At 43.3% G+C, this 16,386-nt stretch overlaps 2 protein-coding genes across 8 annotated transcripts in view; one reads left to right on the plus strand and one right to left on the minus strand.

Annotated features, from left to right (window-relative positions):
• LOC307180253 (uncharacterized protein) overlaps positions 1–16,386 on the plus strand; it is a 1,346,125-nt gene that overhangs the window by 131,928 nt on the left and 1,197,811 nt on the right. The window lies entirely within an intron of this gene.
• On the minus strand, positions 12,667–15,814 carry LOC307180387 (uncharacterized protein). Its single transcript, XM_079910604.1, has 3 exons — positions 15,097–15,814; positions 14,184–14,286; positions 12,667–13,269 (listed from the first exon to the last, which is right to left on the minus strand). The coding sequence occupies exons 1-2, from the start codon at positions 15,592–15,594 to the stop codon at positions 14,227–14,229; spliced, it is 558 nt and encodes a 185-aa protein (XP_079766730.1). The 5' UTR covers positions 15,595–15,814; the 3' UTR covers positions 12,667–13,269; positions 14,184–14,226.

The raw sequence follows: 16,386 nt of genomic DNA on the forward strand, positions 1-16,386 counted from the left end.
AAATGAGGAATTCCTTTAGGGTAGCTTTTACTTCAGAGTTTGTTGCTTCCTGGAGCTGTCTTCTCCATTTCTTTAAGTGCCTCCTTAACATCTGTTTGCATTTGCACATATTTTCTGTAAGCTCATAAATTGCACTGATGATTTTGAATCTCTTATCAAATAGAGGTTGATAGAAGCATTTTTTAAAATATCATGAACTTCTCTATGAAATTTAGCTTTCGTTTGAGCAATTTTAAACTGAACATTTTTGAGGGAGTTAGATAACTGCTGGGCATCCTAACCGTATTCTACATGGGCTATGGGTGTTCTTTCGCAAATCTTTCTTGGGAAGCTTGAGGAATTTGCCTCCCCTCAAGTTTTTTCCTTCCTCAACAATAGAAAACAGAGCCTCCTGGGCAGAGCTTGAGGGTCTTTTGCTTTCCCACCTGAGGGCCTTTATCTTCCTCCTCATTAGCTGTGAGGCCAAGTTGCTCAAGTGTCCTCCATCCCCTAATTAAGACAGGCAGCCCAGGAAGGTGTGGATGGTGAAAGATGATGGGCAGCCCTCAGCACCATAGTCTATCTTTCTGGCGTCTTGTTGTGGGATTCCCTCCTCTTGGCCTTCATGAGCTGCCTTCTCCGCATCAAGGTTAATGTCGCCAGCCCTCCCCTCCTCCGCCTCCATCCTTCATGGCAGCCACTTCTGGTCGGGCCAGTGGAGCTGGTTTTATGTCGCTTTCATCAGACATAAGACCTCCTCAGTAGCTCTGGCTGGGAAGTGGGGGCACAGGTGAAAGCAAACAACGAAAGTGCCGCAGGGGTGCTGCTGGGGTGAGGGTGCTGGGCTGTGGCCGAGGCGACAGCTGCTACTGCTGGGTGACCAGGATTAGGCAAGGCTGGCTGAGGAGCAGAGACTGTGCCCGCGACAGAAAGTCTGGGTGGCCTCAAAACAGGGCAGGACCTCAGTGTCAGACTAGCGGGTTCTCTCCGTGTCAGCCAGCCTTGAGCTGGCATTTAAATCTGGCCAAGGTCAGGGCAAGTCGAAGGGGAGCAGCCAGCATCAGGGAAGGTCAACAGTTGGCCCCTGCTATTCCCTCCAGCAAGTTTCTCCAGTGGGTCCTGGAGGCCTCTAGGTCTAAGAGAATTTGCTGGGAAAAGGTGATTGACACATTTCTTCCTCGCCTCCCACCCCGCCACCCGCCTCCACATTGCTTTTGTAAGGAGGGGCTCATTGCTCCTCTCTCCACCGCAGACCCCAGAAAGAAAGGCTGGTTTGAGTGCCAACATGCCATGTGCAAATGACTTAAGACTGGTAGCTTTTCACGAACACAATTCCACCAAGGGGCAGGAGTGTTTCCTCCCACTAATACAAACTCCAATCAAACTTTTCCTTTTTTTACCCTTTGGTCCCAGGTCAAGAAGACACCATGGTTTTGTGCCAAATGCCCTGGAGGTCAATGCTCAGATATTAATGAAAATGTTTTAGGTCTGGAAGCGGCCTTAGGAATCATGGAATCCAGTGGTTCTCCAAACTTTGGTGCGCATAGGAAGCACCTGGAGGGCTTGTTGGACCACAGATTGCTGGGCCCCACCCCAGAGGTCAGGATGCCAGGGTCTGGGGTGACCTGAGAATTTGCATTTCCAACAGCTTCCTGTGGGAGGCTGATGCTGCTGGTCAGGGCACTGCACTTGCACTTGGAGAACCACGGGTCTAATCCAACTTCCTCATTTCATAGATGGGTCAACTGAGGCAGAACCCCAGCTGGGTTCCATGATTGGTTTTAACGCTTACCAGTTGTTATGACTTTGCAATCTCATTTAGCTTTTCTGGGTCTCAGTTTTCTTATCTACAAAATTAGGTAATAAGCGCTGGCCTGCCTATCCCAGGGAGTTTAATTTACAGGTGGCTGCTATTGGGTAGTTACTCAGGCTTTTAGCAACAACCCTCTGGTTTGGTGTGGAGCAGTCACGTGGTTATCAGGTCTACGAGCTTAAACAGCTCCCCTCTGGTTAGTGGGTCAGTTTACTCTCTGCCTTCCCTTTCACTGAGGACTGAGAGAGGAAGAGGCTGTCAAATTGGGGGTAGGACATAAAGCATTTGTTCTTTTTGTTGTGTTTCTCTCATCCTGCATGTTCCTCTTATGTTTGTTAATATTTCTAAGTATATTGGTTTTCCTTTTTTGTGTAGAAAGTTTCCCAATGTTTTCCTTTTCTGTTTCTTTCATGTTCTTTAAAAATTCTTTACCGTCTGATAAGACTATTCAAGGATATATTTTCTTCTTATTTTCCTCGTGAATTTTTACCTTATATACCCATATCCCTCTGGAGTTATATTGGCACATGTTCTGAAGTTCGGATCTTGGCTGACTTTCCTTTTTTCTAAACAGCTAACCTCTGGCATCATTTGTTGGGTAATCCCTTTCCTCTCTCTCTCTTTTTTTTTTTTTCGGTACGTGGGCCTCTCACTGTTGTGGCTTCTCCCATTGCGGAGCACAGGCTCCGGACGCGCGGGCTCAGCGGCCATGGCTCACGGGCCTAGCTGCTGCACGGCATGTGGGATCTTCCCGGACCGGGGCACGAACCCGTTTCCCCTGCATCCGCAGGTGGACTCTCAACCACTGTGCCACCAGGGAAGCCCCCTTTCCTCTCTTTTGATGTGTGGCTGTGCATCCTAGGAATGTAGAATAGGTGGGAGTGAGATTTGTGTCCAAGCCCATTTTTTTTCCAGGTGGGGATGCTAAGGCCCAAGCAGCTAACTGATTTTCCTAGGGTCATGTTAGTTAATGGAGAAGCTGTGATTAAAACCAACATCTCTGACTTCTAATCTGAATTTGAGATAGGTCTGCTTCTTTTCTATAGAGCTCTAGGGACATTTGACAGGAGAAGGTTATTAAGCCAAAAAGTAAATGAGCATGACCCAGGGTCTCTGAAAGATACAGACCAGCCTTCCTTACCCATCCCACAGAAACCAGTAAATATTTACTGCACACCTATGTTCAATGACTCATATGAGACATTGCTGGGGACAGAAAAGCAGGTGTCACTATCTCTAGTGACAGAGGCTCAAGTCTAGTTGGGAGAAAGATTGCATGTGAAATATTTCCATCTTCACAGTCTCATGCATTGACTCACTCACCTCTGCAACAGAGTCAGGACGTCAGACAGTGTGTGGGCTTTTCCCAGGAAATGTTTCACAGAGGAGAGAAGACTTGAACTCAAAAGATGACAGTATCCCCTACCTGGGTAGGGCAGTAAAGGCAAGAAATTGTCTACACAGTATCTGTGTTAAAATTCACACAAGGCCTGAGAGGGTCCTAAGGTGTAAGTAAAGCCTGACTCAAGGAGTGGGGGAAGGAACAGCATATTGCTTCTGGCCGGAGGATAGACCTGGGTGATGTGCTGGAGGTTCCTGTGGTGAGGAAGGTGCCTAATAGGGCACCCCCATTTCCTACCACGTGCTATGACCAGGGCTGTCTCTACTCGCTACTTTTCTGTAGCAGAAACCAATACTCCTAGATTTTTTTTTAATACAAAAGAGTGCACTCATTTTTTTTACCTGCTTCCTGTCTCTGTCCATTTTTTTTGCATTGAATCTAATTATAGACCAAAGACTAAAAGTTTGGGATAAAGGTGATAAACAATTCATAACTGAAATACATATTGATAATGTATAAATAGCACAACTAAAAATGGAAGAGAGGGAAGGGAAAAATAGAATGAGCTCGTGGATTATTACATAGGCATATGGGAGTCCACGGATTTTTTTTAAATTTAATTAATTTATTTATGGCTGTGTTGGGTCTTCATTTCTGTGCGAGGGCTTTCTCTAGTTACGGAAAGTGGGGGCCACTCTTCATCGCGGTGCGCGGGCCTCTCACTGTCGCGGCCTCTCTTGTTGTGGAGCACAGGCTCCAGACGCGCAGGCTCAGTAGTTGTGGCTCACGGGCCTAGTTGCTCCGCGGCATGTGGAATCTTCCCAGACCAGGGCTCGAACCCGTGTCCCCTGCATTGGCAGGCAGATTCTCAACCGCTGTGCCACCAGGGAAGCCCCCGGATTTTTTTTTAAATAGACTTCATTCTTTAGAGCAGTTTTAGGTTCACAGCAGAGTTGAGCAGGAGGTACACAGATTTCTCACGTACCTCCTGCTCCCACACATGCACAGCCTCCCCGACTATCAACATTGTACACCAGAGGGGCACATTTGTTACAATTAACCAACCCTACATTGACAAGTCATTATCACTCAGAGTCCATAGTTTACATTAGGATTTACTTTTTCATTTTTTTTAACATCTTTATTGGAGTATAACTGCTTTAGGGTTTACTCTTGATGTACATTCTTTAGGTTCTGAGAAATGTATAATGACATGTATCCACCATTACATATCATACAGAGTCGTTTCACTGTCCTAATAATCCCATGCTCAGCATATTCATCCATTCCTTCCCCCAACTCCTGGCAACCACTTATCTAGTCTCCATAGTTTGCCTTTTTCAGAATGTCATGTACTTAGAATCCTACAATATATAGCCTTTTGAAATTGGCTTCTTTCACTTAGTAATATGACTTAAGTTTCTTCCATGTGTTTTCATGGCTTGATACCTCAGTTCTCTTTTTTCCCTACCTTTACTGAGATATATTTGGTGTATAACACTGTGTAAGTTTAAGGTGCACAACGGGATGACTTGATAGCCATATATATTGTGAAGTGATTACCACATTAAAGTTAGTTAACACATCCATTACCTCACATAGTTACCTTTTCTGGTGGTGGTGGTTGTTGTGAGAACTTTTAAGACCTACTCCCTTAGTAACTTTGAAGGATACAATATAGTATTGTTAACTATAGTACATTAGGTCCCCCGAACTGGTTCATCTTATAATTGGAACTTTGTACCCTTTGACCAACATCTTCCCATTTCCCCTACCCTGCAGCCCCGGCAACCACCATTCTACTCTGTTTCTATGAGTTTGGGTTTTTTTAAATTCCACATATAAGTGAGATCATACAGTATTTGTCTTTCTCTGTTTGACTTATTTCACTTAACATAACGCCTTCATGGTCTACCCATGTCATAAAATTCAGGATTTCATCCTTTTTATGACTGAATAATATTTCATTATATATGTGTGTGTGTGTATATGTGTGTGTATATGTGTATATACACATCACATTTTCTTCCATTCATTCATGCACAGGCACTTAGATTGTTTCCATGTCTTGGCTATTGTGAATAATGTTGCAGTGAACAAGGGGGTGCAGATATTTCCTCAAGGTAGTTATTTCATTTCCTTTGGCTATATATCCAGAAGTGGGATTTCTGGATCATATGGTAATTTTACGTTTAATTTTTTTGAGGAAACTTCATGCCATCTTACATAGTGGCTGTACCAATTTACACTCCCAACAGTGTAAAGTGTTTCCTTTTCTTTATATCCTCACCAGCACTTGTTTTTTTGATAATAGTCATCCGAACAGGTGTGAGGAGATACCTCAAGGTGGTTTCAATTTGCATTTCCCCGATCATTAAAGATGTTAAGCACCTTTCCCTCTACCTATTGGTCATTTGCCTATTTAGGTCCTTTGCCCATTTTAGAAATGGGTTATCTGTATTTTTGGTATTGTATGAGTTCCTCATATATTTTGGATATTAACCCCTTATCAGATAGAGATTTGCAAGTATTTTCTCTCCCTCTGTCGGTTGCCTTTTCATTTTGTTGATTGTTTCCTTGGCTGTGTGGGAGCTTTTTTGTTTGATATAGTCCCACCTGTCTATTTTGGCTTTTGTTGCCTGTGCTTTTAGTATAAAATCCAAAAAGTATTGCCAAAACCCATGTCAGGGAGCTTGTCATAGGGAAACTATGTTTTCTTCCAGGAGTTTTATGGTTTCAGGTCTTACATTTAAGTCTTTAATCCATTTCAAGTTAACTTTTGTGAGTGGTATAAGATGGGAGTCCAATTTCATTCTGCAAGTCGACAACCATTTTCCCCAACACCATTTATTGAAGAGTCTACCCTTTCCCCATTGAGTATTTTTGGCTCCCTTGTCAAATATTAGTTGACCAATTATGCAAGGCTTATTTCTGAGCTCTTGATTCTTTTTCATTGTTCTGTGTGTCTGTTTTTATGCCAGTATCATACTGTTTTGAATACTATACCTTTGTAATATAGTTTGAAATCAGGAAGTGTGATGCCTCCAGCTTTGTTGTTCTTTCTCAGGATTGTTTTGGCTATTTGGAGTCTTTTGTGGTTCCATACAGATTTTAGGATTATTTTTTCTATTCTGTGAAAAATGTCATTAGAATTTTGCTAGGAATTGTACTGAATGTGTAGGTGGCTTTGTGTAGTATGGACATTTTAACAATATTCTATCTACAAAATTGGGATATTTTTCCCTTTGTGTCTTCTTCAATTTTTGTCCTCAGTGTCTTATAGTTTTTGGTATATAGATCTTTTACCTCCTGGGTTAAATGTATTCCTAAGTACTTTATTGCTTTTGATGTATTGTAAATGAGATTGTTTTTATTATTTGTTTTTCAGATACTGTGTTCTTACTGTATAGAAATGCAACTGATTTTTGTATATTGATTCTGTATCTTGCAAATTTACTGAATTCATTGATCTAACATTCTAACATTTTTTGGTGGAGTCTTTAGGGTTTTCTATATATAAGATCATGTCATCTGCAAACAAAGACAATTTTACTTCTTACTTTCTGATTTTGATGTCTTTTATTTTTCTTGTGTACTTTCTCTGGCTGGGACTTTCGGTTCAATCCTGAATAGGAGTGGTGAGAGTGGGCACCCTTATCTTGTTCCTGTTCACCATTGAGTATGATGTTAGCAGTGGGCTAATTGCAAATGGCCTTTATTATGTTGAGGTACAGTCCTTCTATACCTAATTTGTTGAAATTTTTATCATGAAAGGATGTTGAATTTTATCAAATGCTTTTTTTCCCCATCTGTTGAGATGATCATATGATTTTTATCTTTCATTCTATTAATGTGGTGAATGACATTTATTGATTTGTATGTTTTGAACCTTCCTTGCATCCTAGGGGTAAATCCCATTTGATCATGTGCTGTTGAATTCCATTTGCTAGTATTTTGTTGAGGAATTTTGCATCTATCTTCATCAGGAATATTGGTCTGTAATTTATTTTCTTATAGTGTCCTTATCTGGTTTTGGTTTCAGGGTAATGCTGGCCTCATAAGGTTGGGAGTGTTCTCTCCTCTTCAATTTTTTGGTAATTGTTTAAGAAGGATTGGCATTAATTTTTTAAATATTTGGTAGAATTCACCAGGGAAACCATCTGGTCTTGGAATTTTCTGTGTTGGGAGTTTTTTGATTACTGATTCAATCTCCTTATTTGTTGTTTTGTTCAGATTTTCAATATCTTCATGATTCAGTCTTGGTAGCTTGTATGGTTCCAGTGATTTATCCATTTCTTCTAGGTTATCCAGTTTGTTGGTGTATAATTGTTCATAGTTGTCCCTTAAAATCCTTTGTATTTGTGTGGTATGAGTTATAATGGTTCCTCTTTCATTTATAATTTTATTTGAATCTTATTTTTCATGGTTTAGCTAAAGGTTTTTCAATTTTGCTTATCTTTTCAAGAAACCAACTTTTAGTTTCATTGATCTTTTTTCTACTGTTTTCATATTCTCTATTTCATTCATTCTCAAATCTTTATTCCCATCCTTCTGCTAACTTTGGGCTTAGTTCTCCTTTTTCTAGTTCCTTGAGGTGTAATATAAGGTTGTTTGAGATTTTTTTTATAATTAATGTGGGTACTTATTACTATAAACTTTCCTCTTAAAACTGCTTTTGGTACATCCTGTAAGTTATGATATCTTGTTTCCATTTTTATTTGTCTCAAGATATTATTTCATTTCCCTTTGATTTCTTTGATCCATTAGGTGTTCAGGAAATTGTTTAATTTCCATGTATTTGTGAATTTTAAAATTTTCCTCCTGTTACTGATTCCTAGTTTTATAACATTGCAGTCAGAAAAGATGCTTGATAAAATTTCATTTTTCTTGAATTTGGTAAGACTTGTTTCGTCTATTTGCAATAACTATCACCATTAACAGTTTTTGTTGTTATTTTAACCCGCCTAGGTCTTGACTGTCTACATACGGCCTTCACGTCCTCTTTTTAATTTGAATCCTCACCATGGCCTATGAGATTTCTGCTCTCAGGAAAGGGCCATGATGCTGGATGCACTGTTGTAGATTTACTTATAAAATGGTTATCTTTGGATGATGTGCTTTAGAAGGGAGGATGCAAAAATGTTTTCTTGGGGTTACTAAGAGGTTGTCATTTTCCTTGACAAAGAAAAAAAAAGTATTTCTAATGGAAAAAGTCCAGATGATTTAGTCCAAGGATTGTCTTAGGCTTTATGAGCTTAGTTATATGTTTCACTTTTTGGTTGCTACTCCATGCTTTGCAAAGACTAGTTCCCCAATCAGCCCACCACCCCTTGAAACACCTTCCCTGTGTCCCTGGGGCACCCCAATTCGTGCAAACTGGGTAATAGTAACGTATAGAATACTTATACAGAGCTTTTTCTTTACACATGCCCCATGTCAATCTGTTTCAGATCTGACAACAGTAAGCACCTCCCTATGAGACAGAACATTTCTTGGGGATTATTGTACTCCTCTGGATGGTTAGTCCATTAGTGTTTGGCATCTTGCCCCAATTCCACTGTGACCCTCTCCAGTTGCCCAGAAACGTACTGCACATCATACATATCCTATTGTTGGAGCGCTTAAGACTCTTAAAATTCAAAATTCTACAGAAGCCAAAAGCTGTACTTCCAATCAGGCAGACAGCAAGCTCACCACACTGAAGAAAGTCTGGGGCCACTGGAGAGCTGTCTTATCCCCTCACTCCTGCCTTGAGGTGGAGAACTCCATGTAGCCAAACTTCTAGTTCCTTCCCCTCAGTAACTTCTGCTTCACAGGTTTTAGCCCAAAGCAAGGCTGCAATCCCAAAGCCACAGAACTGACTTTCTGCTAACGGGAAGCCTGAAGTGACTGAAGCAGCCTTTCCCTGCCCTCATTCCTAGAGGCACACACACCTCAACAATCACTAGGCTGGACAGCCCCCACCTCCCCAGTGAACCACTCCCCCCGAGTCACAGGGAAGAGGGAAGGTCAAAAGGGGAAGTGGGAAAGGAGGAGTCAGGATGAGAGGGATGGTTAACTGTGAGGGGCGGGGACAAGTAGCCCAGCAATTTTTGACTCCTCCCTTCCCATCTTGCCACACAGTCTTTTTCTTTTGTAGCATCGCCTCCATTAAGAACTTCTAGGCAGAGGAGTAAAGATATAAGCTCACTTGCCATAAGAGTTAGTTGGTTAATAGGCTGGCTCTCCAAGGCACCAACCACCCTAGATTTTCATCTAGGTTCACCGGAAGTTGGTTAAAATTTCCTCTCCATAGTCCTTCCCCTTTATTCCATTCCCCAAACACATCAAACACCATGAGCTCCCTTTGGATGCCTGGAGAGCTCATTTTCTTAGGGGACCCAGAGGTGTCTTTTCAGTACTATACCTTTCACTGTGGGTGCCTCTGTCACCTTGGGGCTACTTTGCTTAAATAGAAATGCAGACCTAGACATAACTGTGCCTTTTCAGTTCTGAGTGTAATGGCTGAGAAAAACCAATGGCTGCTTGGTTTTGCTGATGCCGGAATAATGTGATACCATACAACCACATGCTGGATTTTGCATTTTCTCTATAAAACATCTACTGTCCCTGATTCTGTATCTTTACCTTTTTGATGCTAGGTTTTTGATTGATTGGATTTTATTTCCTTTGTATTCCCATAATGAAAATTCATTTAGGTGGATGCCCTTTACCCAGGTAATTCTGGTAGATTAGCAGTTATACCTTTCTTCTCTCTCTTCTCAGTGTGGACTTCTATCAGGTTATTCTTATTCTGAGAACTCCCCATTATTGATTTTTCCCCCCACAGTTAACAACTGTGTTTTTAAATAGAGGTTATTTTTTTAATGCCCAGAGGCACATTCTTAAAAATATTCAGCTTCTTTGATCTTTGCTATATGAAAACAAATACAACAGAACCTGTTCTGTAGTTTTTGTCACAGCAGGGAGGGAAATCAAATAGGATATTGACAATTCAGACCTGAAGGTTGTCAGAGAAGCAAAATGTTAAGAGGTAGTGCGGGGCATAAAGGGCCTCTACTCAGCTGTGCCTGACCAAGCTCATGGCATGCAGTGGGTATTTGTATGGGGGAGAGGTAGTACTGAAGAGAAGTTGTGTATATAAACACCTGCGGAGCAAAGAAAGAGACCAGTGGGAGCGTAGTACAGTGGGGGGTGAGTAGAGGGGGCAAGATGTTTCGTATTTGTACTCCAGCCTGGACCAGGGGCTAGATCCAAGTATTATAGCAAGATGGGCTATTAGAATAAGGCAGCTTCAGAAGCAAGGGGCCCACTATGCTCAGGTAACAAAGTGTAACACAGAGTGAAGAAGGGAAAGGGGTGATCGACCAGATATTTAATCTGGCCTGCCTGTAACATTTGTAATATTTGCAGGGTTCAGAAGAAGAGTTCCGTTGGGAATCCACATAAGATCTATCTAAATATTTGAAATGTTTAAATCACCTAATAAACCATTAAATAAAACATGCTGGATCTCCTTCCAAGACAAATGTACTTTCATAATGACCTGAAAGGCCAGGTTGGGATTTCAAATTCTCCAACTTCTCTAAGTTCTGCTCCAATGCTGTGGGAACAGCTGCCCCCTCTCCCCTCCCCCTGCCTGTGCCCTGGCTCCTAGGCCAGGCCCCATCCCCTGTTCTGGGCATACAATCCCCCCTCCCCTAGGGCCTGGGAGCACATACCCAGGCAGTGCAGTCAGTCCTCCCCAGGAGAGCTCTAAGAGGAGCACACAGGCTCTGGAAGCAGGCTTGTGACGGTTCAGGGGTGCCAGGTACCTGGAGCATGGGCTAGCAGGGACACACCCCTTGTTCCCATGGGCTGGGTTCCTGGCCCTATAAGAAGGGGTATGGTTGGAAGAAGGCCAAAGTGGGATCTCTAAAAAACAGAGCTCAGGACAGAGGTCCCTCTTGCCTGGGCCTAGAAGCAATACTGTAATTACAACTAGCACGGCATAAACACTAACAAATCAGAGCCAGTTTGAAGGTCCTCAAATCATACTACTTGGCCTGCCCTTTCAGTTTAAATAATGGTGACAGGGAGTGCTTTGCCTTTTGTCTCACCATGGGGTTCTAGCCCTAAGGAATAATATGTGATAATACATTTTAAAATGTCAACACTGGCGACCAAAAAAAGATTGTGGGGATGTTAAGTTTACTTTACTTTAATAGACATTAAGTACCTACTAAGAGGAAAACTCATTGCCCAGGGCTTTGGGAAAGAAAGATAAATAAAACCCTTTAAGGTCCCAACCATTTAGAGGTTCAGTCCAGGGGCTGGTGTTGGTGGAATGGTGTGTGTGTGTGTGTGTGTGTGTGTGTAGTTAGAATATAAGACATGCCACCACAGAATATGAGGTTATCAGCTATCTATAAGGAGGCCAGGAGACAAGCCCATGGGAACAAAGTGTACCCCAGGCAGACCATATTTCAGGTACCTAGGAAGCCTTAACTAACTGCAGAAATGAGGCTGTCTGGTCTCAAATCCCCAGGCCCTTCCCCTTCTCTGATCCTCTACTCTGGTCATCTACAACTTTATCTTTCTATTTCCTTAAACAGAGTTCAGAGATTAAGTCCATTTTCTCCCTTTCCTCTTTTTATTTTTACTCATTATTTATTGAAATACTTCAGATCTACACAAAATTATAAAGAATACTACTGTAAATGTCTATTTACCCACAACCCAGCTTAAGAAATGTAACATTACAAATATAGTTGAAGCCCCCTGCGAAGCCCTTCCCAACAGAATTCCCCTCCCTTTCTTTTCTCAAGAGGTAACCAATATCCTAAATGTGGTGTTTATCTTTCCATTGCATGCCCTTCTGTATGCTACATTTGTATACATCTTTCACATGCATTGCCTTTTACTCTCTGTATGTATCCACAATCAGTATATGGTGATTGAATGTTTTCTTAGACTTCATATCATGTTTGCATCCTTCTGGAACCAGCTTTTTCCCTTATGCATTTTTTTCCTGCCATCACCCATTCTTAGCCTCTCTGTGTCTCAGCCCCTGTGAGTTCTAATCTCCTCTCCAGTCCAGCCCTTGCCATCCTGTTTAGTTTACCTATAACAGTCCCAAGCCAGTGAATGAAGGCTGGTCCCACCACGGGTGGGTCTCAGCTTCTCCCCGTGTGGCTCTAAACCAGTGCTTCTCAAACCGTAGCTGCATCAGAGTCCCCTGGAGGGCTTGTTACAATACAGGCTGCTGGGCCCCACTCCCAGAGTTTCTGATTCGCAGGTCTTGGGTGGAGCCTAAGGATTCCTGGGTGATGCCGATAATGCTATTTTAAGGACCAAACTTTGAGAACCAGTTTTCCAAATTAGTGTCTGGGCTCAGGCTCTGCAGCACCATCTGGCCTCCAGGCAATCTGGGCCATGCATCAGGTTTCCTTCAAAAGCTCACAGCAGTACTATGAAATACACATATAACACAAGTCATGTGTAATTTTAAATGTTCTAGTAGCCACATTAAAAAAGTAAAAAGAAACCGGAGGAAGTAATTTTAATGTTATATTTGTTTAACACTATATTATCATTTCAATGTGTAGTTATTAATGAGACTTTACAGTATTTTTTACACTTACAGCACATCTCAACTCAGACTAGCCACATTTTGAATGCTCAGCAGCCACATGTGGCTAGTGACTAATGTAGTAAATAGCACAACTCTAAAGGCTCGACCTCCATTTCCGTCTTCACAAAAATTGTTTTAAACTTGAAATTTTAATTTATTTTGGGCTGCAATAAAAGAATTTCAAACAGGCTTACCAAATGGTAGAAAGTGATGCCTTTCAATGAAGGTAAAATTGGTCAAAGGTAAAAGAGATTCGAATCAGGATTATTTATGTAAATAAAATCTGCCTACATTTCAGTTTATTAACTTAAAACAAACATATCTGACAGCATTTGTTCTAGTTAAAAATAACTGTAAGAGAAAAAACTCATATATGTTATTGGATATCACTTTTTGGGTGATGAATTTTGGAATGGAATCAGTGTTAATAACATTCCCATGGGCTTCGAAAAAATGAAAAACCTAAAAATCGTGAAAAACAGATCCTTTATTCTTTCTTCATCTTCTTTCCATTCCTCCCAACTGCAGGATGAAATGAGAGAAAATTAACAATTATACAGCACTAACCAGCACCAGAGACTTTCTAAATCTAAGAAAATGGTCAGCCCTTTGTGTATGTGCTGCATTTGAGGGCTCTATCTAAACAAGTAGAGAAGAACAACACGTTTTCCTCTTGTAACCTGCACCTTGGATACAGGGTGCTTGTACAACCGATGGCTTCAATCATGTGATCATACCAACCTTGTCTCCCTCTTGCCCAACACCATAAACGCTTTTTTCCCCCTTGAGAGGTGATTCTGGGATTTAAATCACTCTCTCCACCTTAAAAGCCTATGCTCATTCCACAAATGATACTCCCTTACTCTCCCAGACCTTCAGTTTCTATATCTACCATATGAGAAAGAGGCTATTACCATGAAATACACAGCTGTGAAAATGCAGAAAAAATGTTAATCACTTAAATATACTCAAAGACAAGATACACCTTAAGACTTCATTACCAATTCAGTGATAAACAAGAGTCATACTGTGACTAAATTGCTCTTCTTTTGACTGTCACATAAAATACAAAAATCTACAACCGAACAAATCGTTAGGTATTAATCACTAAATGTGGTCCTACCTGAAATTCTGAACGTTTTGCTATTTGTAAGTAGTCAGATTCTAAAAGTCGTCATCTCTTAGTACAGGAGACTGCACTTCTGTGGCCAAGTAATGAAGGCCCCACTAGTGCCCAGCCCAGCTACTTTTGCTGCTGCTGATTTATATTACTAGGTGCATGAATGTTCTATTAACATTCTGAGTAGGTAAATTTGAATTGTTAAACTAATTTTAAACACATTTTTTCTCAATTCACTGGGAGAATTAAAAAACGAAAACAAAATTGGTAAGTGCCTGGGAGCCGCTGGGTTATTTTCAAAGCTATACACAGCTACCTGGACTTTCTGGGTCTGTCCCGCTGGGTTCAGGTTCTTTTTGTTACACTTCTCTTTCCCCCTCACTTTCAGCACCTCGGGCCTCTTCACTGGCGTTTTCATCCTGGTATTAAATTGTTTCTTTAGTGAATAATACAGACTTTGGGACAAGACATTCACAGAAAAAAAAATCCCAATTTAAAAGACTACTCTACCCTTAGGAGACGCAGAAGGATAGGAGCAACTAAGAAAACAGTAGCTGGGTACCTTCCTTCTGGTTGCTGTAACACTTCCATGGCCCTCACTTTTCTCCTGCTTGATCATTTTCACAGTGACATTATTTCTCTTTTTCCAGTAAATCTGTCACCCTGTGCTACTTATTACTTATGGCTCTTTAGGGAATGGATCAGAATCGTCGGGGTCTGATGCATTCTGTATGTTTCGGTCAGAACTCTGTTGCAAAAATGTGTTTTGCCTCGATGACAAAAAATCTGTGGTGAAGCTCATTGGTTCCTCACCCCCCTGAATATTTCACCGTGACCAAGTGCTCCCGTATCAGCTCATAATGTATTGGGATCAACTTTCTAAGAATCTTGACATTTTTAAAAGCCAGGATCCAAAAGCCGTTTGCTTGTTCTTTTCTCTTCCATCTCCTCCCAAGCTCCCTCCCGAACACCTGCCTCCACTGACCTTCACCTGTGGCCTCATAAATGGCACCGATCATCTCAGACCTCTTACCAGGGGTTGGCAGAGGGCAGCTTATTTCCCCCCTCCAAAACTGGAGCGGTCGTTATGGAGGTGGGCTTCTACTGGGCCCCTATGGCCTTCAGCTCCTGGAGGCCCCGACTCCCGGCTTCACCTCCCGAGGCTCCCCTCTGAGCCTGGGTCCCTCGCTACCCGTGTCTCCCGACCGACCCGCCCGCCAGCCGCTCACCCTCAGGGGTGCTGAGCTCCTCGGGTTCCTGGGCTGCGGGGCCCGCCCATCGGGCGCCTGGGGTTCGGGGAGCCTGGCCAAGGCTTCGCGCTCGCTCGGCGGGGGCGGGACGAACACGTGGTTGTTGTAGGGGACGCGGGGCAGCAGTAAGTACGCCAGCTCCAGGAGCACGAAGTGAAAGCTCGCCGCGGGGAACTGGTGCACTTCTAACACGAGGTTCTGGCCCCCTGCCGCCGCCTCCTCCTCCTCCTCCTCCTCTTCCTCCTCCTCCTCCTCCTCCTCTGCCGGCCTGATGTCCGAGTCCTCCTCAGCGCCCCCGCCTTCCAGGGCCGCCTCCCCAGCGCCTCCCCAAGCACCCGGCGCCGTGTCGCCCCCGCGAATCTCCGAGTCGCGGTCCACCTGGTCGCCGGCTCTGGCCGCCTCGGTCTGGGCCCCAGCTGCGCCTGCGGGGCCCTCTGGGCCTCCCGGGGCCGGGTCTCCATCCCCCGTGGCCGACATGGCACCGAGCAGTTACCTCTACCAGGCGGGCGTCGATTGCGCAGGCGGTGGCCGCTGAGGTGGCTGCCCTGACGGGAGGCTGAGGGCTGTGGCTGCCGGACGGGGAGGCCGCTGAGGGGACAACAGAGGAGGCCCCACGACAGGGCGGGCAGGGGGCCGACACCGGGAGTGGCCCACTGAGGCCGGGCCTCAGATAGCAGTAGGCCAGGCCGTGAGGGAAAGATTCTTCTAGGCCACAGGCGGGGGGCGGGGCCGGAAGAGTAGACAGTGGGCCGTGCCCCCTCGTCTCGAGCTCCAAGCTTATTTGCTGACAAGCGAGGATTGACGTGCCCTGTGCCCAGTGAACGACCAAGGCCCTTCGGTTGTAGGATTGCTCACAGTCGCCTCCCTGTTCTTTGGCGCCTCAGGTTTTACCCTATGTTCAGGTTCACAAGGCTCCTGTCCTTTTAATTTTATGATTGTCCAAAAAATTATTTATGGAGGCACCCTTGGCCACGTGAACTGTGAGGAGTTCCCACCTGGGAATTTCCACCTGGTAATGGCTCCTGTGAGTAGGGACAGGGTCATAAAAATGTTGTATAGCTCAGACGTTAGCAGTAGTAGAAACCTCCCAAGAAGAGAAAGAGAAGAATTTGGACGATTTAACGTAAAGATACTTGGAAAAGAGTAGTCAAAATTGAAATGGATGCAGTCAGAACTGAGTATTGAAGAAATGGTAAACGTAAGGAGCTGGAAGGTGTGTAGTGAACCCAGACAAATTCACTTAAAGCCTCTAAAGACTGAATAAAAAAA

Source organism: Stenella coeruleoalba, assembly GCF_951394435.1.
Source record: "Stenella coeruleoalba genome assembly, chromosome: X".
Lineage (NCBI taxonomy): Eukaryota > Metazoa > Chordata > Mammalia > Artiodactyla > Delphinidae > Stenella > Stenella coeruleoalba.